General features: G+C 37.1%; 1 protein-coding gene across 1 annotated transcript; it reads left to right on the top strand.

Annotated features, from left to right (window-relative positions):
- Positions 1 to 771: 771 nt before the first annotated feature.
- SLC13A1 (solute carrier family 13 member 1) lies at positions 772 to 24,215 on the top strand. The gene is made up of 15 exons (XM_005519228.3): positions 772 to 892; positions 2,694 to 2,822; positions 3,615 to 3,751; positions 6,922 to 7,109; positions 7,705 to 7,762; positions 7,843 to 7,909; positions 8,394 to 8,554; positions 11,230 to 11,349; positions 12,513 to 12,611; positions 12,701 to 12,802; positions 18,586 to 18,689; positions 19,553 to 19,662; positions 20,330 to 20,491; positions 22,704 to 22,841; positions 22,942 to 24,215. The coding sequence occupies exons 1-15, from the start codon at positions 794 to 796 to the stop codon at positions 23,083 to 23,085; spliced, it is 1,818 nt and encodes a 605-aa protein (XP_005519285.1). The 5' UTR covers positions 772 to 793; the 3' UTR covers positions 23,086 to 24,215.
- The last annotated feature ends 607 nt before the right edge of the window (positions 24,216 to 24,822 follow it).

Here is a 24,822-nt window from a genome sequence, read left to right as displayed (position 1 = left end):
AAAGATTTATTTATTTTTGACTTTTGTCTCAAAAAGTCTCCTACTCTTAGACTCCATCAAAACTTTATATGATGCACATAAAACAACCTTATTATTTTTCTGCATGAGAAGAGAAAATTAGCTATTCCCTGCCCAGTAAGACAGAAAAAAGTCCCTGTTTTTTTCATATACTTTAGATTCTAGACAGATGAAAACAACAGAAAGGCTGAGGCTGGAAGGGACTTCTGCAAGTCATCTAGTTCAAAGCTTTTACTCAAAGCAGAACAAAGTTCAGGTCTGGTTGCTCAGGATCTTGTCCTATGAAGTTTTGAATATCTCCGCAGATGGAGAAAATGAGGAAGAATTTTTTGTTCTGTTCAATAAAATTATCTTGCTTATAATTTCACACAAATGCCCTAACTGGCTTTGAACATATATTCTATGTCTGCTGTATGTTTTGACTTCCTATGGAAGTCAACAGTGACTGGGAGAGCACATGAAGTTTTTATTTTTCTAGGTGTCCAAAACCTGTTGTAATTACATAAACTTGTTACAAGGAAGGGCAGGGAGAGAAAGTCCTGAGAGGGCTGACATCTAGCCTTGGTTTAAGGAGAACACTTATCTTATCAACCTACTGTTAATAAACTCACTAAAACAATAAAGACCCAGATTTAATTTTAACTCGCTTTACTGGCTTGCTTTAGCAATGGCTAAAGGTGATAGCTTGGAAAAATATTAATCAGAGTCAGCTATTTAAAGTCAGACATGTTTTTTGGCAGTTTCTTCAGGAAAGTTCATCTAACAGCCATCAACCATGAAGATTCTTAGATACCTCCTGGTTTACCGAAGGTTCCTGCTCATTGTCCTCACCCCACTGCTTTTACTTCCACTTCCACTAATCATCAAAACCAAAGTAAGTGACCTGCTTGGACAGATAATTATTTTGCACCTGCATGTAAAGACTGAGATTTCCAGACCTTTTCAGATTAACATAATCACAGATAGTTTGAGTTGGAAGGGACCTTAAATGAATAATAATGTTTGCATTGTGATTATTTTTTTTGTCAACAAAGTGTATTTTCACAGAAACATAGGGAAGACAGCTTCAATGTAAAATTCTATACTGGATGCATGAAGCTCTGAATCACATATTTGTTTTTTTAACAACATCTGGGCTACATTGAAAATATTGTTCTCATTATTATTTTCTGGACTCTTTTAAACAGCTCTGTATGATTGAAAATGGAGATGAATTTTCAGGAAAAGAGCTGCAATTACTTTTTCTTTAATGAAGGATTTTAAGCTCATCACATTTTGTGCTGTCTGATAGGAAATTACTGGAATCAGTGATCTGACAAATTCCCCCTGGTTCCTAAATAGAGCAATATCTATGACAGGACACCATAGTTTTATTTTACTTGAAGTAAATTCTGGCACTCACTAACTCTTGTGACAACTCCGAGCTGATGAAACAGCTATCTAACAGTGTAATTAGTGACTCTATTTGGTACAGCTCTGATGAATGAACTGGAATTCTGAGATGTGTTATCATGTGTGCATTATACACACCATGTAAGACAATACATGAAAATTTGGTTCAGAAGTCCTTGCACCACAGTTTGATGGTGGTTACAGAGCAATGTGCTTCACACTCTCACATCACTGTTGCAATATTTCAGTTACCTTTCTGAGAAGAAACTCATGGGAAATTCTTAATGTCTCACTTCAGTAAGATGAACATTTGCTAGGTGAATGGATATTTTCAAATTGTTTCATACACAACAAAAATTTCTTCCCCAAAATAAATGATAGCCACATCTCACTGGCTTAGGTTTAATATTGTTGTTTTCCAGTCTAAGGTTCCAGGAGCCACATCATTAAGCTGTTCCTTTCCCAGTACAAACCATCTCTGCTGATGTTGAGTAATTTCATACTCTAAACAACGGCACTAAGGGTTCCAAACCATTTTCCTTAAAAGCAGAAATATAAATTAAAAACTACACAAAAGATATTTCCAATGCTCTGGAAGAAACTAAGTTTACTTCACGTTAATATATTTGTCTGGTGGTGCATTTTACAGGCAACATTGGAAATTATTCTCCTGGGAGAAAAAGAAGAAAAGGAAAAAAGAAAAAAAAATTCCTGATTTTAAGGAGTTGAAACAAAAGATACTCAATAAAATTACAAGCCTTAAAAACAAAAGCTGTGTTTCTTATCAGGCTTGCATCATACCTTTTTTGTTAGTTAATATCCTTGCCTTATTGCTACTGATGACAAAACTTCAGGAGAGAAAAAATTTGACAAGTTATTGTCTGTGAGTACTACTGGAGTCTTAAAGGTTTGCTGACAGAGGCAGAATGCCTTTGATTTATTGGAATTCGTGGCCTGAGAATGCTCCAGAATGACCTAGATGATTAATTGTCCTTGAAGGAATAGGCAGCTGACTTTTTTCCCACCTTTCCTGAGTGATAGAATTTAAATAATTTTACTATCTCTTAGAAAAAAATCCCTACACTTCTTTTACTGAGTGTGTTTCATATCTCAGCAGGATTGTTAATAGCACACAATAACTAACCTAAATTCAGGTCCTTTGACTCATACTTTTTCCAGGTGTGAGGAATCTCTCTAATGATGGAGCTGTACTTTTCGAATTGTGATGTTCTTTGTCCTGGATGATCAACTCATGTTTTTTATTGGTGTCTTTTGTATTCTAGGAAGCAGAATGTGCATACACATTGTTTGTAATTGCCATCTTTTGGCTCACAGAAGCTTTGCCACTGGCTGTTTCAGCTTTGCTTCCTGCCTTTATGTTCCCGTTGTTTGGTATAATGGGATCCAAGCAGGTAATCTTTATTTTTCTCTCTTTTATACTGTGCATTTCAGGAATCAAAACTCCAAAGAATGAAACACATAATGTTGAAACGTGTCAGGCAAATCCATGGATTTCTGAGTGTCAATCACAATAGTTCTGCCTCAAGACTTGCTTGCATGCTTTATCTTCAGGACTTGTTCACGTTTCTTTAATAATTTCTTTAATAATTTCTTTAATAATTTCTTTAATAATTTCTTTAATAATTTCTTCTAGACAGTGGATCAGTGTTTAGATGCCAGTTGATGGGAAAATGCCAGATAGTTATGAAATATACAGAGGCGAAATGTCACAATAATAACCCCATGTGCAAACTGCTGAGTATTCATCTTCATGCCAAAGGGATGAAATCACAGACAATCATAATCTAAGTCTATGCTTAAAGTTTTTATTTTACCTGTTGGATAGATAAAAAAGTAACAAAAACAATATTTAATTGCTGATTTAGTATGTATGGGAGATGTGACTGATGATTTTGGGTTGTTCTATTCTAAGCTTTATTTTTTATTTTGTTTTAACCATATTCACTTTAGTGCATTTATTCTTGAATCACATGGTTAAATTAATTGAACAGTTTCAATGAACTTAATTTTAACAGTTTCATTTTAAGAAAAAAAAGTCTCTTTATTTATTTCATAATATAATCTTACTGAATTTTTTCATTAAAATGGTATTGTCAAATGCTAAAAGAAATTCACTGTTTAATTTTTTAAAAAATGGGTTTGTTTTCCTTCTTGATTTTTTTGGGTTTTTAATTTTGTTTTAGGTAGCATCTGCTTATTTTAAAGACTTTCATCTGCTGCTGATTGGAGTAATTTGTTTGGCAACATCAATAGAAAAATGGAATCTTCACAAAAGAGTGGCTTTAAAAATGGTGATGCTGGTGGGTGTCAACCCTGCATGGTATGTGCTAAACAATGTCTTGAAGGACAATAATACTTGTGGAAAGCTATGTGTTCCAGAAATAATTGCCTACTGCTTTTTCTACACTAGAAATCAAGCCTTTCTTTTCTACTTGAACAAAGTAGATATTTAAATTTATATGAATGGTTTATAGGTGACATTTTAATATTTTGTTGAAATTCTAATTGAAAGTTCCTTGCAATACTTCTGTTCATAATAAGGATCCTTCTGAACAAAAAGTATGATTAGTTTGTGAATAATATAGGGGTCCTGTTTCTTGATGGTCATTGGAACATTCCCACCCAATGTCTACAACATAAAATCTCTTCTGTGCCAAATTTTTTTATTTTAATAGTGTTCTCATAATTCTGGACATTCCCAAAAATACAAAACTAGTTGAAATACACGGTGAGGGGGAAACAAAATCATAAAGCTAAGTGGGTGGTGGGGAAGGAAAAACACATTAACATAATGTCTTTACTTAAGGTGTTTTTCTTTGTCTACATATGAAAAAATATCAAGGGATGGGCACTTCTTCAACTGGATGGGATACTAAGGGAAAAGAAATCACAATCTCTGCTTACTCACTCTCAACATATATCTTAGGAAGTGAAAGAATTGTTCTTTGCTTGCTTTACAAACTTGTAGGAAAGGTTTAGGCTGACAGAGTCATCTGCCAGTGTACCAGTAAGGCTGCACATAAGATCTACAGAGCAAGATTAGCCTCACAGAATAAATCATGCTCATGGCTCCTTGCCAGGAAGCAGAAAGGAAGCAAATGTTCAGAAAACCAGAAACCCCAGGTCTGAAAAATAAGGTGCCTCTTAAGTGATTTAATTAATGACACTTCATGGGAATGCTGAATTATTTCTATTCCTCAGTAATTTGACTGACCTTATTTTAAATATCACAGGTATTTTGATTTAGTTCTGCCTCTTTTGATAGCTGGTAGCTTTCTCTTTGGAAAAAATCCTGTGTTCAGCTCTAGGCCCCTCACTACAGGAAGGAGGTGCTGGTGCAAGTCCAGAGAACAATGAAGCTCTTGAAGGGTGTGAAGCACGAGTTTTATGAGGAGCAGCTGAGGGAGCTGGGGTTCTTTAGTCTGTAGAAAAAGCATCTCAGGGGTGACTATATGACTCCCTGAAAGGAAGCTGTAGCCAAGGGAATGTCAGCCTCTTCTCCCTGGTGAGAAGTGAAAGGACAAGAGGAAATGGCTTCATGCTGTGCCAGAGGAGGATTAAATTGGATAAAAGGAAAAATTTCTTCAGTGAATGGTTGGTCTGGCATTGAAACTGGATGCCAAGGGAAGTGATTGAGTCATGATCCATGTGGTATTTGAGGATGTGTAGATGTGGCACTTAAGAACATAGTTTAGTGGTGGACTTGGCAGTGTTATGTTTATGGTTGGACTTGATGATCTTAAGGGTTTTTTCACAGCCCAGATTATTCTGTGATCATGGCTTTCTGTCATTTGAGCTATGCAGTAAAGTCTGCAGACTAGCAGAGAAAGGTGAATACATCAATGCAACCTGGAAGGGCTAGAAAGGATAATAAAATACTGATTGTGCACTGCAAAGCAAAGAGTGACTTTATAGTTGGATATAATGAAATAATTATCCAAGATTCCATGCATGATAATTTTTTACCAATACCACAGAGAAAATAATGCAGGAAAACTAGGGCTGAACAGGATAGATTTTATTATTTTGTAATCACTTTTAGAGTTTCTCAGTAGAGCCCACCACATTGTACCAAATGGTCAACTGACCATCCATTATACCCGACCATCAATCCATCTAATGCTGGAAATTCATGATGAATACTTTTGAAATACATTAGTGAATGCCTTAATAAATCCTCTTGCAAGTTCTACTAAAATGGCATTTTTCTACAGTGTGAAAATTCATCTTCAGTGTGCATATTCTGACCCATATTTTCTGCAGAAGAAACAATTCTTCCTCAACTCCTGTCTGAGGACCTAATGGAAAACTGCCTAAATTAATGGGTTTTACACTACTGATGACAATTTGTGTTGAGTAAGGTCTGTGACTTACTGGTCTACAGATCACTTCATCACTATACAATTAAAAGTGCATAGGGAAAGACAAGGTTCCCCTACAGACAAAAAAAATCCAGTTTGAAATGTTTTTGCTTTTAGCTGAAATTAAAGGCTATGAAGGACATTTTGATGTTTTTTTTTACATCATCAAATAATGTTACATGATTTTTATATAATTTCTATATTGGCTTCATGTACTAAGTAAAACTGACATTTTTTCTGAAGCTTCTGATCAAGGCTGGGCAAAGAACTTTACAAATTGTGCAGATGTCTTCTGAGAGAAAGGTGCAACACCACCATCCCTCCACTGAGTTCTCTTGCTGTGATGATGTGTGGCAGGTGTTTAATGTCAGTAACAGCGCCTGGGAACAGGGAATCAAGAGGGCTGTTCACATTTCCCACCCCAAGAAATGTGTTAAAAACAACATTGTGACCTGTATTCATAATTTACAATCCAACTTCACCAGGAATGACCTGGAATGTTTCATTTTTCAGTCATTGATGCAATTCAGTGTATTGCATTATTACTTGTAGTAAACTTAGAAAAATCTGAGCCAAAACCAGATTAAAGAATTGTAATGACCTTCGCTTTCCCATTTAATATTAAAGATGACATTTATTGAAGCCCAAACAATGCCCACACTTGTCTTGCTGCTCTGAATAAGAACTGAGTTTTGTACCACTTCTGAATTTTTAATATTTCTTCCTATAACAACTGAATTGGTATGTCTAGAATCTAAGTGATAATTCCAGGGTTTTGACTTAGACTGTACAATACAAGATTAATAACTTAAGCAGTGTAGCCATTTTGACTCTCATTTGAATTTGACACATGCATGGTGCTCTTTCTTCAAAAATTGTTCAAATATAGTAGAATTCTGTAGATAAATATTATTGCTTCTGCTTCACTTTATAACATATTTGAACCTTAAAATACGATAATTTCAGTATCTTAGATTGAGACAATTTTAATTCAAAAATGTTCTCAAAATTATAAGCTTTAAATTTTCAGTGTTTCAGCCTTTCTGTTGACAAAGTTCTCTATTTATATGAAATAGACTGATGATAGGAGGTGTAACTAGCAGTCATAGACTCTTCTCTCCTATTCCAGGCTTATGCTGGGTTTCATGGTCAGCTGTGCTTTCTTGTCAATGTGGCTGAGCAACACCTCTGCTGCTGCCATGGTGATGCCAATCGTAGAAGCTGTAGCCCAGCAGATCATCAGAGCTGAAGAAGAAGCTGATGAGCTGGAGATGTCCTGCTCTAATGGCTCCACCAACCCAGCACTGGAGCTGGATGGTAGGCACACGCTGCAGTTCTGTCTTTGCCACCCTCACTCAGCAGTAATTGACACAGCAAGCACAATTAAATGGCCAGAGAAGTACTTGTATCATCAAGTGCTTCACTGTGAGACTTCTCTTGGATTAGTGTGTGTCAGCTCTCTCATGGTCACAAAGGTTAGTTAAAACTGGACAGGTGCAGAAGGTGGCAGTTGGATGAGAGGAGGGGACAAGGGAAGGGGCTGGCTTATCAGCCTCATAAGCTGGCTGGAAAGAAATATGACTCCAGGTTATAGATACCCTAAGGCTTAAATGTTAGCACAAAAAAGGAGCTCTTTAAGCTATAGGGTAATGTTGGAAGAACAACTGAATCTAGACTGATTACCTACACAGTGGGATTGTGAATTAGAAATATTTCTCCTCTTTAGAAGATTCAGATTCTGAGGAACAGGAGTCATGAAGGACTAGGGTACATAACTGTTTCTGAAATTGGTAATTGGCAAATGTATTGATGGGATGATGTGAAGTGAGTGCATGGGATGAGACATGCTGATGGAGCCTTTTCAGTTTTACTCCCTTAAATGCTCTTCTGTCTTTGCATCACTGTCTTACAGAAAATATAGGAGAATATGAAAACCCAGATTGGAAACAGAAAGAAAAACAAGTTAATGGGTAATTGTTATTAATTCTGTCCTAAGAATTCATTTAAATAGAATATCTGTTTGTTACAATACATGCCTTTGTTTTTCCAGATATAACAACAACGTGGGCAGTACTGTATGCACAGTTGAAAAGGAAAATGAAAAAGGAAATGAACAGGTACTTAAAGTGTTCTTTTATCATGCAGTGAAACTTAGTTTTAACCTAAATCTGACTTCTATGCCACACCTAAAATGGCACAGGTTGCAATGAAGCTGGTTGCATGTGAATAAGAATTATACCTGTAGTCACACACATGTACACACTTTGCTTGTATAGCTATTTCATTACTGATTTTGTCCTTCCATTTTACACAAGTACAAACTCTATATACGAGGCCTGTGTATACGTATCAATCTACACAGAGGCAGTTCTCTAAAGACTGAGGCAGATCAGGAGAGAAAGGACTTCAGGATTTGACTCTGCCTCCTTTTCCTTTACATGAATAATTGCATTACCAGTGTAACTGTGAACCAAACCACACTGCAGACAAATATATTGCCAGTAAATTTTCTGGCTCTTCTGAGATACCCTCAAGTTATATTTTTGTGCTTGATGATGAGCCCTTCTTATACATTAATTGGTGTATATACTTTCTAAGCAGAACCTACCACCTACTGAAGCAGAGAGAAAAAGCAGAAAGAACAAATACAGTGGGATTTTCAAAGTGATGTGCTTATGTGTGGCTTATTCTGCTACCATTGGAGGACTGACAACAATCACAGGAACATCAACTAATCTGATTTTTACTGAGCACTTCAATTCGTAAGAGACTGTATTATATTATTTGTTTTCTTCTTAGTCCAGAATTTTAACTTTCTTTCTTGAGCTCTCACATGGCTCCCCTAAAACACATTAGAAACCTTGTCCTTTGATTTGATATTATTTGATTCTATTGCTTTTCTTAATTGTCTGTTAAGGAGATAAAAAGAAATTGCATATATGTATTTATCTTAGACGGAGAAAGTCCTTAAGTGATCTGCCAACACATGGAACAAGATGACGATTGTTGGGTTAAGTAGTACTTTACTGTTTGGGTATCTCCTTTCTGAGAAGGAAAGCAGTACTTAGCATGAATAGAACAGGCACTATCTAAAGAGATGTTAATAATTTGTAAGTGCAACAGGAAATAAGTTCAGTATGCTTAGCAAACAGCATCAGGAAACTTTCAGAAGGCTAAGCACTGTTGAAATGAGAAATATAGGTCAATTAATCAACAAAAAAGCAAATAATTTCAAAGCAGACTGAAATTTTGCATTCAATGGAACAATTGCGTAAATGGAACTAAAGCGTATTTTAATATTCATTTTCTTATTTAAGTAGAACTTCTTTGAAAAGAAAATTGGGATGTTTCATTCCAAACCCCTTGAAATCCAGTACTTGCTGCTGATAATTTTTTTTTTTTATTTCTGCAAATTACCATTGTCAGAAATAATCCTACTCCAATCTTGAAATAAAACAAAATAAACCAAAATCCTTTTTTGCCTTCCATCCACTGTTTTGTATTGTACATGACAAAATTGTTGAAGATCAGTTATTATAGCATTTGTATAATATATATATGTATAATATACAAATAGCATTTGTAGTGTTTGCCTGCAGAAAGTTTACTGCTATTGACACTAAATCACTGTAGAAGGAGAATTATTAAAATCAAGCACACTTGTTCATTTTCCAGAGGAAATAGGTCTAGAAAAGAAATCAGTGTGTCCTGTCCATCCTTGCTTCAGGCATGACCTGTAGCAGGTAATCCCACATTAGCAGATAATCCAACCAGAACAGTGTAATAGATTTTTTTATAAAAAGAAACGTTTAAACTGATCATCCATTCTAACTGAGTAATATTTGCTGTGGAGATAAAGAATACCTAACTTCAATATTCAGATTATGAGAAATGCTTACACAAATATTCATCCCTGTACAAATTTATTGTAGAACCTTTGTACAATATTGTATTGTTCTACAATATGTATTGTAGAACCTTATTGTACAATAAACTAACATTTTGTAATGGACCTGATTCTTTAGTATAAAGTTTTCAAGTGCTCATTTTGTTGCTCAATAAGAAATTATTGCACATATTTCAGGAAAGATCATTAACACTTTAGCAAGTGATGCAATGTTAGATCATTCCTACACTGATGTCAAATCTTTCTTATCTTGGAATTTTTAATTTCAAAAATTGATGTGGCTAACCGTGTAATAAAAGGTACACAGCCATGTAATCAATAAATGATGTAACAGCACAATGCTTTCTATGTTCTGTATTGTCATATTGGGAGTTTCATTGTCCCATCATTATGTGCAGTCGCAACTTGGAGCATCACTCCAAAAAAAGGGCAGGGGTTTAAGTTTGGTCCCTGCTAGCACTTTATTTGCAATATATATAAGCATCATAGTAAATACAGATCAAACCTAAAATTTGCACAATACTGGAGAAAGCATTTATAATAAGCACTTAAAGCTTTAAGCACTCTATGGAATCATCACAATTATTTTCCTTCTAGCAAGATCTGTAATACAAAAGACTGGCTAATAATTGGAAATAGCTATTAGGATGTCCTCTGTCTGGATATTTTTCTTTCCCTTCCATCTGATTTTTGCATCAAGAAGGAAAGGTGCTTAAGCAGACCTGAATTTTCTCACTTCTAGCATTACAAGGTCTCTCAGTAGAGCTGGAGGAACTCAAAAAAAGAGTAACTTCTGTTCACAAAGTAAATTGGAAAACAAGCTGTTTTTACTCTGCCTTTTTGCCTCTCTGGCATCAATCAAATTCAACAGTAAAGGAATTTCTTTCAGAGAGCCAAAGCCTGTCTCCTTTTCTTAAGTGCACATGGAAGGGAGATCTCTGCTTGAGTGACCCACATTTACAAACAGTAGCTTGAGACAGCCTCAAAGAGACAAGGTGGGTGGAGAGATCATCCACCTGGCCAATGAACATTTATGGAAATTAGTAGTAATAATTTTGATTTTTATCAGTTTTTAATCACTTATGGAAATCTAAACAATACAAGTTTCAGTGTTGCTTCTACTGTTATCTTCTACGTTCATTGGAGCTTTTTCATTTGAGTATATTTACTTGTGTGAAATTCTCGTCGAAAAAAATCCTTTCTTTCAAGTTCTGTTTATAGTCCTAACATCCCTTAGGCTGTGCAGGGCCCTCCCTTGCTCACTGAACTCACTTTAGACACACCTCAATCAGTGTCAGTTGATGATCCATTGCTCAAATAACTGGTTCAGCTGGTTCCTGTAGTGGTCACGATGACCAGGAACAGGATGGGAGGGTGAGGCAGGATGATACCACAGGCCACCTCATGCTGAAGTCTGCTGCCAGCCAGAAATACTTACCCTCCGCCGTGCTTTCTGGCAATTCTCACAAGTCTTCATTCCTTTGCAAAGGCGATCTAAACTTTTTTTTTTTTTTTTTTGGTTTCATCCAGACGTTACCCAGGTTGCCAGTGCATCAATTTTGGATCCTGGTTTATCCTTTCCATCCCCATTGCAGTTATTATCTTGCTGCTATCCTGGGTCTGGCTCCAGTGGCTTTTTCTTGGGTTTGAGTAAGTGAATGGTATAATCAATAAAACTAAAGGTTATTGATATAAAAGATAATTTGTACCATGAGTAAATATTGCATCTTAGTTTAATAGGCTCAATAGGAAAAAGATGCAGCAACAGTGATTTTGCAGCCTTGATTAGTATGGCTCGGTCTCTGGATGGGACAAGAATTTCCTAAAACAAGGATCCTGGACTATTCAGCCCAGTGTGAAAAGTCCACAACACAAATGAGTGTACTCACTTCTTTATAATATACACACATCATTATTAACCAGTGCATGTGTGCAAGACAGAAGAATACTGAAATTATATACAATTTTTTTGACTGAAAGAGTCATAGGAATAGATGGAGTGAGGCGTTTTTGTGAATACTTGAACAATGTCTGTTATAAACTGGGTTACTGTATTTGTAAATATGAGGTAGGAAACTTCTGCTTTTCCTAAATTTATATGGTATGGTAGGGTCTCTGTTTCTCCACAGAGCTTGGGCTTTTATGATTTTGGAGAGAACAATACTTCTTTCGGGATGATTCTGTTTTTCCATGAGTTTGCTAACATCTGGAGAGATAGGTGGGACACCAGCTTTCCAAACTTACATGGCTACTTATGGTGCAAGATGAAAAGTGAGATTAGTTTTAAGCAGACAGAATCATCCCATGCTTACCATTCTATATGTGAACATTTATAGTTTAATTTTTCTTTATTTTTTTTTTTTAATAATATTCTTTATAACATTGTGTAAGAGTCTTATCCAAGAATAAAAACCTGGCTTGTAGCAAATATTCTGTTGATCAATACTTTGATAAAAACTTTTTCAATTCAAAGCAAAGTAAAGCAAAGCCATAGATTTAAAGAGACTCTCGTTAAATAGAGTTATATATATGATTCTTTCAATCAGTTCACATGATTAAAATTTCATCCTTCCTGGCCAAATGAGCTGGTCAATAACAGGACACATTTTGTTGCTGCCTCTGTCAGTCTCCCACTGGACATTGTCAATTAATTCCAGTATGCTCAGTTTGATATGTGATAACTAAATGGGAGATGCTGCATTGTAAAATGAAGATTTTTCATTTATCAAGTGCTATTGGTAACTGGAAAGGTTGGATACTTTTTCTGTATACACTATTAACTCATCATTCAATATTGCTGCTTTATATTCCAGTTTTAAAAACATGTTTAGGTGTGGCAAGAAGAAAACAGCTAGAGAAGAGGCCTCATCAAAGGTGATTCAGGAGGAGTACAAGAAACTTGGACCAATTAGGTATTTCAAACTATAAATCTGCAAACAAGAGCAGGTAAATCCAAGTATTAATTCAGGAAAATTTATAATTCATTCTACTTCTGCTATAGCTACCCAGAAACTGTTACACTTGTCCTGTTCATTCTAATGACCCTCCTGTGGTTCACCAGAGATCCTGGCTTCATCCCAGGATGGTCTTCACTTTTCCCAAAGTAAGTGATCTCTTTTGATAAGCCAAGAACTGTACTGTGCCTTAACTACATATCTTCTTTTCTTACCAATTTTCAAAAATTAAAGTACTTTCAATATTTCAGAAATTTGCTGGGCCAAACTTGTTTCCAACCTTTGTAGTGCATACAGAAGATAAACTCCAAAGCAACTTCACACATGTATGTGAGCAATACCTGAAGTGTGTTAAACCTGTTATAGGATAAAGTGCCTCTTAAGAGGGATTATTACTAGATTTTAGGCTGAATATGGTGAGGGAGAATGCATAACAAGTGATGCCACAGTACCCCACTTCCTCATCAAATGCAAAATGTAAAGAATAAATCTGGTTAGAATTTTTTGATCTACTGCCCTTAGTGGCAGCACACTTATGTGAGTACAGAGCAGCATCCCCCTGCTTTGACAGCTGAAATTAATCATACAAATTACTGTCTGTCCATACATGACTTCCTTAAAGTCATAGTTCAACTAAACACCAAAAAGTCAAGAACTATTGTATTTTTTTTTTCTTCTGCTGCAAATTCTCCAGGATCACCTGGATTTCTTTTCCTAAGTAATCAGTTAGTCTTACAGGAACTTGTATTACCGTGATGTCTCCTTTTCTCTTGCTGTAATTGCTGTCATTTCAGTTCTGTTTTTCTGTGATAAAGTTTTGAGTTTTGCTCTGGAGTGGTGGGAAGTAGTTGCATTATAGGGACAAGTAAGACTTAATGCTTTCTAGGTCCTTATGGATTTAACACTCATTACTGGCTATCCCAAAGGCCAGTAATAGGCCTAGACTAGGAGGGTAATTTTTCATTTTGTTTTTCTGTGTGTTTGTGATAAATTACATGTGAACACACATACATCATGCCTTCTCTCTTTAAATAAATTTCCACCACTTAGACACCTTCCCAGTGCTCTTCCAGAAAGTCTGGGAGGGGATGTCACAAGGAATAACTGTAGCACTTCAAAGATTTAAATTGTAGCACAAAATTATTTTGTGAAAAAAAATACCATTAAAAAGTGTATTAAAACCAAAGATTGTTTTAATATTATTTACTTTAAATAATCAGAAAAAATTAAAAAAGAACACTTGTTTTTCCCTTACAACAACAGCAGAGCTGATGATCATGGCCAGATATGAAACAATATACTCTTGAAAGGGTTTTGGAGTGGTGACCTAATTAAGCAATCAGCTAGCTAAGCAATCAGGCTGGGTTGGCTTCTCTTCCTGCTTCCTATGAACACCCAGGGCTCACCCAGCATTGTTTAAAGAGCTACATATTAAACTGAAAGAAACACACAGAAAACAACCTTTCAAATATGGGACTTATGTTTCAAATTTTTCCATCCGGAGAGCCACATGTTTCTATCTGAAACTGGTTATCTTTGTCTGAGGATTTTGTTCATTAATATGAAATAACATTCTCAGAAATGAGCAGGGTTACAGGTTCAGCACAGGGATGTTACTTTGTGGATGCTCTCTAATGCTGTCCTTGGGAGGAACTGCAAGCATGTGTCATATCACATTAGGCCGAATTATGTTGTGAGCTAACCCGAAGAGAAACTAATTTCCTTATATACTTTAGAAGGAAAGAAAGCGTCTCTTACTATTCACACCCTATTTGTAGATAGTTTTAATTTATTAATCAATTATATTAACAGGCATAAAACCAAGAAGTTAGGTTAACACTTTCTGAGCAACAAAAAATTCCCAGTGAAGATACATGAAAGGAGCATAGGGTCAGCACAGGTACAGCTGTGGGCAAGGCATATACATAGAAATAAAATCCAAACTAAACAAGAGCAAAGAAAGAAATGGGAAAACCCTTCAGATCTCAGGAACAGTAATTCTCTCACTATGATGTCCAAAAGGCTTGTAGCAGTGCACTGAACTGTGGATTACATCTCTTACATACTTGTTCCCTAAGACACCTGCATAAAAAAATTGCTCAGTGTTTTGGATTTAAGTACAGAGATAGGGATGTGCACAACTTCTTAAATTTTATGGTACAGGAAACAACTCTAAGGAAATATTCTTCTCCCTTACAGAAATCTGATAGCATTTGCTTACCAAAGCAAGTTTTATCCTACAATCTCAATAAGGCCTAAGGGAAGTTCTGCCACCTGAAAAGAGCTTTTACCCTACAAAAAGCCACAATGTCATTCCTAGACTAGTGAGTGGGTCCTATGAGGTGGGAATTGTGCCACCCTCAGGGTCTTAAACCAGAGAGGGCTGTCTGATCTTTTATTCTAACATGCTGAAGATCAAAAGTGTTACACTGTTCCGTGTGTTAAACCCAGATGGAATTTATTCTATCAAAATCTGAATTTCCAGAAAGAAACCAGACTTGATGTTAGGGTGGCAAAGTCCAGGTTCTTAAGATTTTGGAATTTGCTAACTTTCTTGATAGTCATGTCTGTTGTCAAACTAAAAAACGACAAACTAACATATTGCTTTCTGTCTGAATATAGCTTCCAGCTATCTATTTTTGTCTTTCTCTGTTGGATCAAAAACTCTTCTGTGCTTTAAAAGTATATGTATCTTATGATTATTTCACTTTATAAGCTTTACTTGATGAACTAAATGAAATGCTTAAATCTTTGCTTCAAACAAAATTTCCCATCACTGTCACCACCCATGTTTATATGCTCAGACCCTTGTGTGCATCCTCACATTACTGAATACCCCTTTAATATGCAAACACCGATATTTTTGAAATCCCAGCAGAAGTACCGCTATTTAATTATATTACTTTCATACTTTTTAAGAGCTACTTTTTATACTGTCAGCAAATTTTTAATCCAATTTCTGCTGTAGCAGTATTGAGTAGAGCCCATCATTTTCAGCTTTATTAGATGCCTTTGAAAAATACATTACCTCTACTAGTTAATTTTTCTTAAGAAAAAATTAGATATATTTTAAAGACTTAACCTTCCTTTGCTGTCCTGCCCTGCACCTGTAATGTCCTTCTGTGAGAGATGACAGGATGTTTTAATAAATATTGTATAACATCATAGAGAGCAGCACAGGGTAAAAATGCATGTTTCCTTCCTATCTGTTGACACCACTGGATCAAACATAATTTCTGCTACAGCAGTTTCCTTCTATGTCCTGGTCTGATTCCAGGCTTTAGGATATTGGCTTCAATTAGAGGAGTTCCATTAGAGGAGTTCCAGGTTGGCCTTTGGCCTTTGGGTTTATGAACCTCATAAGAAACAGAAAGTTCAGCACTGAGCTGCAGATGGTTACAGCTGATGTGGGCAAGCTGGGCTTCCTTCACTCTTCCTCAGATTATTGCCTGAATATACTGTATTTTTTTCTTCATGATTTATTGCTTTCTTTACTTCTAATACAAGACCACTATGTATTTTTGTCCATAGCCACATTCTCTACAATGGTCTCATCTGGAGTCATTGTGAGGTCTTATGAATCAACAGGTTTTTTGCTTCCTTATAGCACAATCAGATTTGCACTCTTACAAGCAGCTAGATGTTGTATATGCTATGTATGCATATGTATTACAACTTGGATAAATAGGCTTTTAAAAATATTTGTCTCAAAATTTGATAATGGTTGAAAAGCTTCTGTTTGGAATGGCATCATGTATGTGTCCTCATAATAGTTTGACTGATGGTAGGATGTTGTGTGTGTCCCAAGCAGGTTTTGTGCAAATGATGTTTTGCATCAGGAATACCAAGTTTGTGAGCAAAAAGTTGCACTCCCTGGTTCACCTGGAGTAATTGCAAAGTCCTGCATCTGGAGAAGGACAACCCCTGCAGGAAGGGGATGCAGGGTCACCTTGACAATGTTTAAAACTATGTGAGAGGGAGCAAAGAGTCAGGCTTTTTTTAGTGGGGCTCAGTGATAGGATGAGAGACAAGAGGCACAAAATCAAACTTACAGGATCCCTCCTGAGCATCAGGAAATGTTTTTTACCTGTGATGGTGACCCAGAGAGGTTTTGGATTTTCCATCCTTGAAGATATTAAAAAACTGTCTGAACATAGTCCTGGGCTGCTGGCTCTGACTCTGCCTGAGCAGAGGGAGTTGGACCAGAAAACCTCCTGAGGCCCCTTTCAAACTCAACCATCCTATGAAAATGAAGCTGCCTACAGGAAAGTGTCAGTATGGATTGTTTCTGTACATAGATCTCACTTTCCTTCAAAACTTCTAGCAAGTTTTAAAATAATTTAGGCTAGGATCCAAGGGGAAGACATTTTGGATCTCTAGACCTGGTGCATCTGGTCCTAGGCTAAAGATGATATATAGACAGAACCTTAATATACCATAAAAATACAGTAACTTTTTTTCAAAATTTATTTTCTATGCAGGCAGACACTAGGAAGCAGGAGACAGAAAACATCAAAGAATCATTTCAACTTCTATGGCATCTTCATTTTGTGACAGTGTTAGCTAAAATTATGCTGGTTTTGGTGTAAGTCAGCTATGTGTATTAAGGGCTTGTTTTTTTTTTTTTTTAATTTCACCTAAGAAAGCAAAGGGATGCATCAGATTAGATATTTGTAGTATATAACTGAGAGAAACATTTTTCCCTTTGGTGAAAAGCTCTGGCTCAGTACAAAACATTAAGCTGCTGGGAAGATCTGATGGGAAGTTATTATTGGACTTACTGTAGCTGAATATTTAGAAAGCATATGGTCTGAGGCTGAAAGAACAAATATATTGGTGTATTGGTTCAGAAAATCTTACAGAAGGACTTGCAGAAAATAGAAAAAAAATAACAAGGTTAAGAAAATGTTTGCTTAGCTTTCTTCAGTAAAATTTCTATTCATTTTAATCACTACCTTGACTGAAATGAGACAGACTGGGTTATGTCACCAGCATAACAGGCTTGGACGTGTTATGGCCTTACAGCTCAGCTTTGCACCTTGCCTGATCTTGGGGCTACTCTTTACAAGTTAGAAGGATATAGAAGCAGTTTAAGAACCAGCAGTGCAAACAGTTCTTAGGCACTGGAAATGACCAAAAACAAACATGACCCTTGTGACTGTGACCCCAGTAATAACAGCCATAGGAAGATGATAATAAAGCTCAGCTACGAAAGCATTGCCCTTTGTGGGTATGCACTGTGCTCTTTAAGGCCTCTTAAACTAAATCCATTGCAGAACATATTAAAATTATTAAAATTATTATTATTAAATATAAAATTATCAGATTTATCATTAAAATGTTATTTAAGCATCAGCTACTCCTGAATATCCCTCTCCCTCACCCTATTTCTGTGTGGCAAAATAACACATGCTTACCCAAGATGTTTATTTATGAATTTAAAAGGCCTGCAGCAAATTTTCTATAGATATGAGGAGCTGACCTTGACTGTCTGCTGGGTTCCCTCCCAGCCACTTTCTCACTGCCTCTCCTCAACAGGACAGGGGAGAAAATAAGGTCAAAAAGCTTGTGGGTCAGGATAAAAACAGGGATAACGGATTGCTTATCAGTTACCATTATGGGCAGACTTGATATGGGAAAAATTAATTTAACTGCAAATTAAAAATAGAGTTGGATGGTGAGAGAAAAAAGACAAAAATTTAAACACTTTCCCCCCCATCCTCTTTTTTCCAGGCTCAACCTGACTCCTTCATTCCTTACTCCTCTACCTCTTTCCACCATAGCCAGTGTTGCAAGGGATGAGGAAAAAGGGTTATGGTCAGTCCACAGCAGACTGTGCACTTTTCTGCTCTCCTATCCTTTTCCTCTCTACTTCCCTCCTTCTACTGACTATATATATTTATGTGGTTTTTTCTTGTTAACTTCTCCTCAGGTATAAAAGCTATATTACGGATTCAACAGCTGCCTTAGCAATAGGCCTCCTGTTCTTTATTATTCCAGCAAAAACTTTGCCTAGAACATCGAATGGAGAAAACAGTTGAGTATATTTTGATGTCAATTTTACTAAAATAAGGTATCTAAGATGCTACTGTAAATGTAACTTGCTGCACTGTTTAGAGGAATGTTGTTAAATACTAATGGTGAAGTCTTAATAGAGGATATAAAGCACTGGGGTATAAAGCATCCCTGGCCTGGAAGTCAGTGCCAACAATTATACAATGTGAGCAGCAGGAGCTCGTGCTGTGCAGGAAGCTGCTACCTGCAGCCCATGGACACCAATGGAAACCATCTTCCCACTGACTGCAATGGGCTTTGGAATGGGACTGCATGGGGCAGGGATAGGCTTATGTTTTGAAAATGTTACTGCTTGATTAGGGTACCCTATAAAACTCAAAACTGTACATTAATTCATTATGTAATTTTTCCTCTCCAGAATTTTTGTTTTAAGTACATTGCTGGCTTGTCCTCTTTATGTGTTCAGGTGTGCTGCTGAAAGCAATGGGATCTAGGGGTTCACAGAGAATGCAAGGTCAGAACCTAAAGGAGTCTAAGTGAAACTACATTTTCCCAGCGATCTGTCTGAATAACACAGTTTTACTGATTCAACTCACTGATATCCCACAGCTGTCTTCCACATAGGGAAGGAGGGGAAAGGGTTTCCACTGGTGGAAACCACCACAGCTCTAACATCTACAAGGTGTGACAGTTTTCCCCAGTTAAAGATCTGTCCCTGGAAGCACAGGTTGTTTCTGTCAGACTTTGTTCATGTTACAACAATGAAGTTTTTGTGTTTGAATTATTTCCAAGTACTTCCTCAGGAAGATTATTTCAAGAGCTTGTCAATATGCTTTTAAATGTTGGTTGGGGGGCTATACTTTTTTTTATTTTATTTTTTCTAGCTGTTTTTGATTACACTCCCCTGATTACTTGGAAGGAATTTCAGTCATGCATGCCCTGGGAAATAGCTATTCTTGTTGGTGGCGGGTTTGCACTGGCAGACGGCTGCGAGGTAATACAATTTATAGAAGATACTGAATAAATAACGTGCATCAGGAGCAACTCAGACATGCAGTGAATTCACAGTTATTCTCTTATTTTAGCAAGTTATTCTATTGCAGTATTGAACAGGATAAATGTGACAAATGTTCAAGATGTTCAGAAAGCAGGTTTAGAGAAAAATAAGTTTCCTATGTCTTCCAAGACTATGCACAATGATGACTACTGTTTCTTACTATAAATCTGATGGGGGCAGGAGTTGTGAAGACACTGTTTCCAAAGCCTTAATGTCACTGAGATAATTCCCATGTGGAGCTTCATGGCTACTCCAGTAAATCAAGCAGCTTTGGATCTAGACTCTGGATATGAATACACATCTGATATACACATATTACCATTTTGTGATTAAGGTTCCTCTAACCACCTCAGTGATGCAAATATAAATAAATGGAATATAGTTTGCATGGGCTCCTGTAGGGTACCATCGAATTAGAAAAATGGTCTTAAAAACATGTGGCAGAAATATGGAAAATATTTCAGATTTTTCTCTTTTACCTAAATACTTCACAATTAGAAGATGAGTAAAGTCCTGTTATATACCATTTTTTATATACCATTTTTTTACATTTTCCTTTCAGTGACTTGCTAAACATAATCATGTTCTCACATTCCTTACACAGGTTTCAAAACTTTCTGAGTGGGTAGCAAGTAAATTGACCCCTCTAGGATCATTACCCTTGTGGCTGGTTATCCTGATATCCTGCCTTATTGTCACTTCAGTAACAGAAGTAGCCAGCAACCCAGCTACTATTACGATCTTTTTGCCCATACTTTCTCCTTTGGTGAGTATAACAAGCTTATTTTTAATCCAAATCTCCTCTATCACCCATGTAATAATGCAGCTGCTCAATGAAGAGTTTTATAAAGTCTCAATAGAATACCTCATGCACGTTTTTTGCTGTCCTATATTATGCACTGGATATTTGGTAGCTTTAGGTGTTTCTAACAAGAGATGCTGAAAAATTAGTAAAATTAGATAAAAGTTCATTTCATGATTTAAACCCAGATGGCAATCAAGCCACAGCCAGCTGCTTGCTCACTCCCACACCAGTGGAGTCCTGGACAGAATTAGAAAGGGAAAAGCTAGAAGACTCATAGGTTCAGATGAAGACAACTTAACAGGGAAAGCAAAAACCCCACATGTAAGCAAAGCAAAACAAGTAATTAATTCACTGCTTCCCCGGGCAGGCTGCTGTTCAGCCATCTCCAGGAGAGCAGGGCCCTATCAAACATGACAGTTACTTGAGGAAAGAAATGCCACCACTCCAAACTCACCCTGCTACATGTACTGAGCATGATGCCATATGCTGTGGAATATCCCTTGGTCAGTTGGGGTCAGCTGTCCTGACTGTGTTTCCTACCAATTCCACCCCAGCCTCCTCATCACCTCATCAAGGTGGCAGTGAGAAAAGTTCTGCTCACACTTTGCTCTGTGTAAGTACTGCTCAGCCAGAAGGAAAACATCCCTATATTGTCAACACTGTGTTCAGCACAACTCCAAAGCATACAAGCTACTGTGAAGAAAATTACCTCAGAAAACTCCGGTTCAGTTCAACATGTGAAAATTGATGCTGTCGTTACTATTTGTGAATATTTGAAGCTCTTAAAAGGACAGTTCTCTTAGGGCTTCTTCAGGACTGCATCTTCAGCAAAAATGGTTAACACTGCATGTTGTCACAAAGACAAGAGAGGGCTAATAGATGTACTTTGTATGTAATCCACTTTTCTTCTGTCTCTAGATCAATTCTGTTCTTTCTTCTCACTATCTTTATCAAAACATTCAATTCTTTCTTCTTCAAAACCTCCCGATTGTCTTCCAGTCTGTAGCTTTTCCTCTTGGCCAGCCTTGACACATACTAATGCCTTTTCTCTTTCTCCTCTTTTCACAGAATTACAGAATCATTTAGGTTGGAAAAGATTTTTGAGAGCATCGTGTCCAACCTTTGACTTATAACCACTTTGCCAAATAACCATGACACTAACTGCTCTGACCAATTGTTTTTTGGAAGCTTCCACAGATGATGACTCCACCACTTCCATGTGGAGTCCATTCCAATGTTTAACCCTTTCACTAAAGAAATTCTTCCTGATGTCCAACCTGAACCTCCCTTGGTGCAGCTTGAAGCCATTTCCTCTTGTCCTATTGTTAGCCTGGGAGAAGAGACCAACTCCCACCACCTTCTTTTCAGGGAGTTGTAGAGAGTGATAAGGTCTCCCCTGAGATGCCTTTCCCCAGGCTGCCCCTTCAGACGCTCTTTATAAGGACTTGTGCTCCTGACCCTTCCCCAGTTCCGTTGCCCTTCTCTGGACACACTCCAGCACCTCAATGTCCTTCTTGTAGCGAAGGGCCCAGAGCTGGACAAAGCACTCAAGGTGTGGCCACAACAGTGCCCAGTACAGGGGAAAATCCCTGCCCTGGCCCTGCTGGCCACACCATTGCTGATACAGGCCAGGATGGCACTGTCCTTCTTGGCCACCTGGGCACACCCTGGCTCAAGTTCAGCTGCTGTCAGCCAACACAGCCAGGTCCTCTTCCACCAGGCATCTTTGCCGCCTGTCTGCCCCCAGCCTGTGGCACTGCCTGCTGTTGTTGTGACCCTAGGGCAGGACCTAGCATTTGGTCCTGTTGAACCTTATCCATCCAGCCTGTCCAGATCCCTCTGCAGAGCCTTCCTACCCTCCAGCAGATCATCACTTCCACCCAACAGAGTGTCATTCACAACTTTACTGAGGGTACATGTGATCCCTTTATCTGGATCGTCAATAATGTATTATATACAAATTCAGCTTTATCATCATTCTTGCAGTGCTTTTGCTTTTCGTGCCTGTGTACTGCTCTTAAAAAAATTATTTTCCCAAAAAGGTGATTTCTTATTGTTTAAACTGGCAGTTCCATTCACATTTCATTTGTATTAATATAGAAAGTTTGTATTTCTGTATTTAATTTGGCAAATACATCCCTTGACAGCTGTACTCTCTTTCATTTTTTGGTAGGCTGAAGCCATTCATGTGAACCCACTTTTCATTTTGATACCTGCTACCTTGTGTACTTCCTTTGCATTCCTGCTTCCTGTAGCAAACCCAGCCAATGCCATTGTGTTTTCATATGGTCATTTAACTATTATGGACATGGTGAGTTTTAAGCAAAAGTCCTAAAGGGGATTTTTGGCATTTAAAACATTTTCTTCAGTGACTTGATGCACATTTCTGCTTTCTTTTTCCTCTTCTTTAGGTGAAAGCTGGCTTGGGCATTAACATCATCGGAGTTGCTGTAGTAATGCTTGCAATTATGACATGGATAGTGCCTATATTTGATCTCTATTCTTACCCAAGCTGGGCACCCAACATTCCAACTACAAATGGCACTGGGCTGTAAAAAAAAACCCAACAAAAAATGGTTTCTTTTTTTTCTCACATGTGGTGAGTCACTTAAACTGCTTTCAGTCACCACAATGATAAGGATCTACATTACTATATATGCTGTATTTCACAGTCCCAGAGACTGATGATCCAGTCTGAGAGTCTAATCAGGAAGAGTGCTAGACTTTCTAAAGATCATAGTTAGATCAGGTTTCTAATCTAGTTCAGCTAGTCTGAATTTTTATATCTTCATGTTATGAAGGTAAAAATAAATGTGCATAGCCATTATCACTGGCAATTTCCCCCCATTCTCAGGGTAGCAAAATAACAAAATTTAGATTTTATTATTTAAAATACAAATAATTGTTATTACTTATTTGGGGGTTGTCAGAGAGCATGTCGGTTTTCTATATTCAAGCTCTGTTTGGAACTGTGTTGATCACAAACAAAAGATCAGGGAGGGGACTGTCTTAAACCCATAGTTTACAGACCAGTAAAAAATGCACAAAAAATGGAGAAGAGCAGCATGGCCACTTACACAGCACTTTATCTATTAAGCACCTTGTAACCTGGAAGGAGAATGCATACTTAAGCATATGTTTAGCCTACATCCTCCCAGGACCTCACTAAAATATGTTGTTGCTCTTGTAAAAAAAAAATGAAAATCTATTTTTCTGGATAGACATATGTTGATAGATCTGAGCTGATCTGTACAAATGGAGACTAAATTATCATCATACCTCCCTGCCAAAAGTAAATATATCCCCTTCAGGAATGAAACCATAAGTCAGAGATGAAGATTTAACAGTCAGTCAAGTACATCTTCACCAGGAGGCTCATGATATCTGCAGGATAGGTGGCAGTTTAAGGTTACTAGACTGTGTTAATATTGTAATGTTCTAAACACAGAACAGTGCAATGTGGTCAGAATGTAAGCTGGAGTTCAAAGATATCTTCAAATGATGTTCTATTTGGTTGTTTCATGTTTTTCACTGTAAAGACTATAGCCTTACCTGTGAAGATCCATGAAAATTTGCACAAAGCATGTAATTAGTAGTCTGAATGAAATCTGGATGTATTTAGATTGGATCATGCCTTAGGATGCCCGTATGACAGTAGTAAACATCAATCTGTCTTTTAAAGATAGTGTCCATTTTTCTTAACAACAACAACAACAACAAATGCTTTTGGTTTTTGATTCATAGTTTACATTTATTTTTGGTAGTGTGTATTTAGAGATGTCAGTCATGACCTCTGTAATGCCAGAATGCAGTGTATAACATTGTTGTATATATAGTTAGTTTCCTGTAGCTATGAGTTGCAGGTTCAGCTGCAGTGAATTATTAAAGAAGCACTTTAAGTTCTGTGTAAGTATTGAAGGAAGTACTGGTGCATGACACCACACTTTTAGCAGTTGATTGAGGCTGCTATCACAATTTTTTATAGAGTGGCAAAATAGGACTACGACCATCACTGGGCAGTCAGGAGCTGCCACTATACAAATAATGTTTATTGATTCCCTGCAGTAATGATTATAATAACAGATATACAACACTTGGCCAATGAAGTAAGGTGCCAGAGGGAAATGCTGATACAAGTAACTAATCCAAGATACAAATCCTGGATTATATTATATGGTATTTTCCCAGAAGCATGTGCAGTGCAGGAGCTCGTGGCTTGTTCAGGCCTTTGGTTCTGCAGGCAGAGTGCTCTTACTTACTTTAAGTTATCACCTTCCAATTTTGTCAGTAAT

This window comes from Pseudopodoces humilis, chromosome 5 (genome assembly GCF_049639895.1).
Source record: "Pseudopodoces humilis isolate 2021_Gansu_Grassland_sample_001 chromosome 5, ASM4963989v1, whole genome shotgun sequence".
In the NCBI taxonomy this organism is placed as follows: Eukaryota; Metazoa; Chordata; class Aves; order Passeriformes; family Paridae; genus Pseudopodoces; species Pseudopodoces humilis.
Note: the sequence above shows the minus strand (reverse complement) of the source record. Positions and strands in the feature narration are given on the sequence as shown.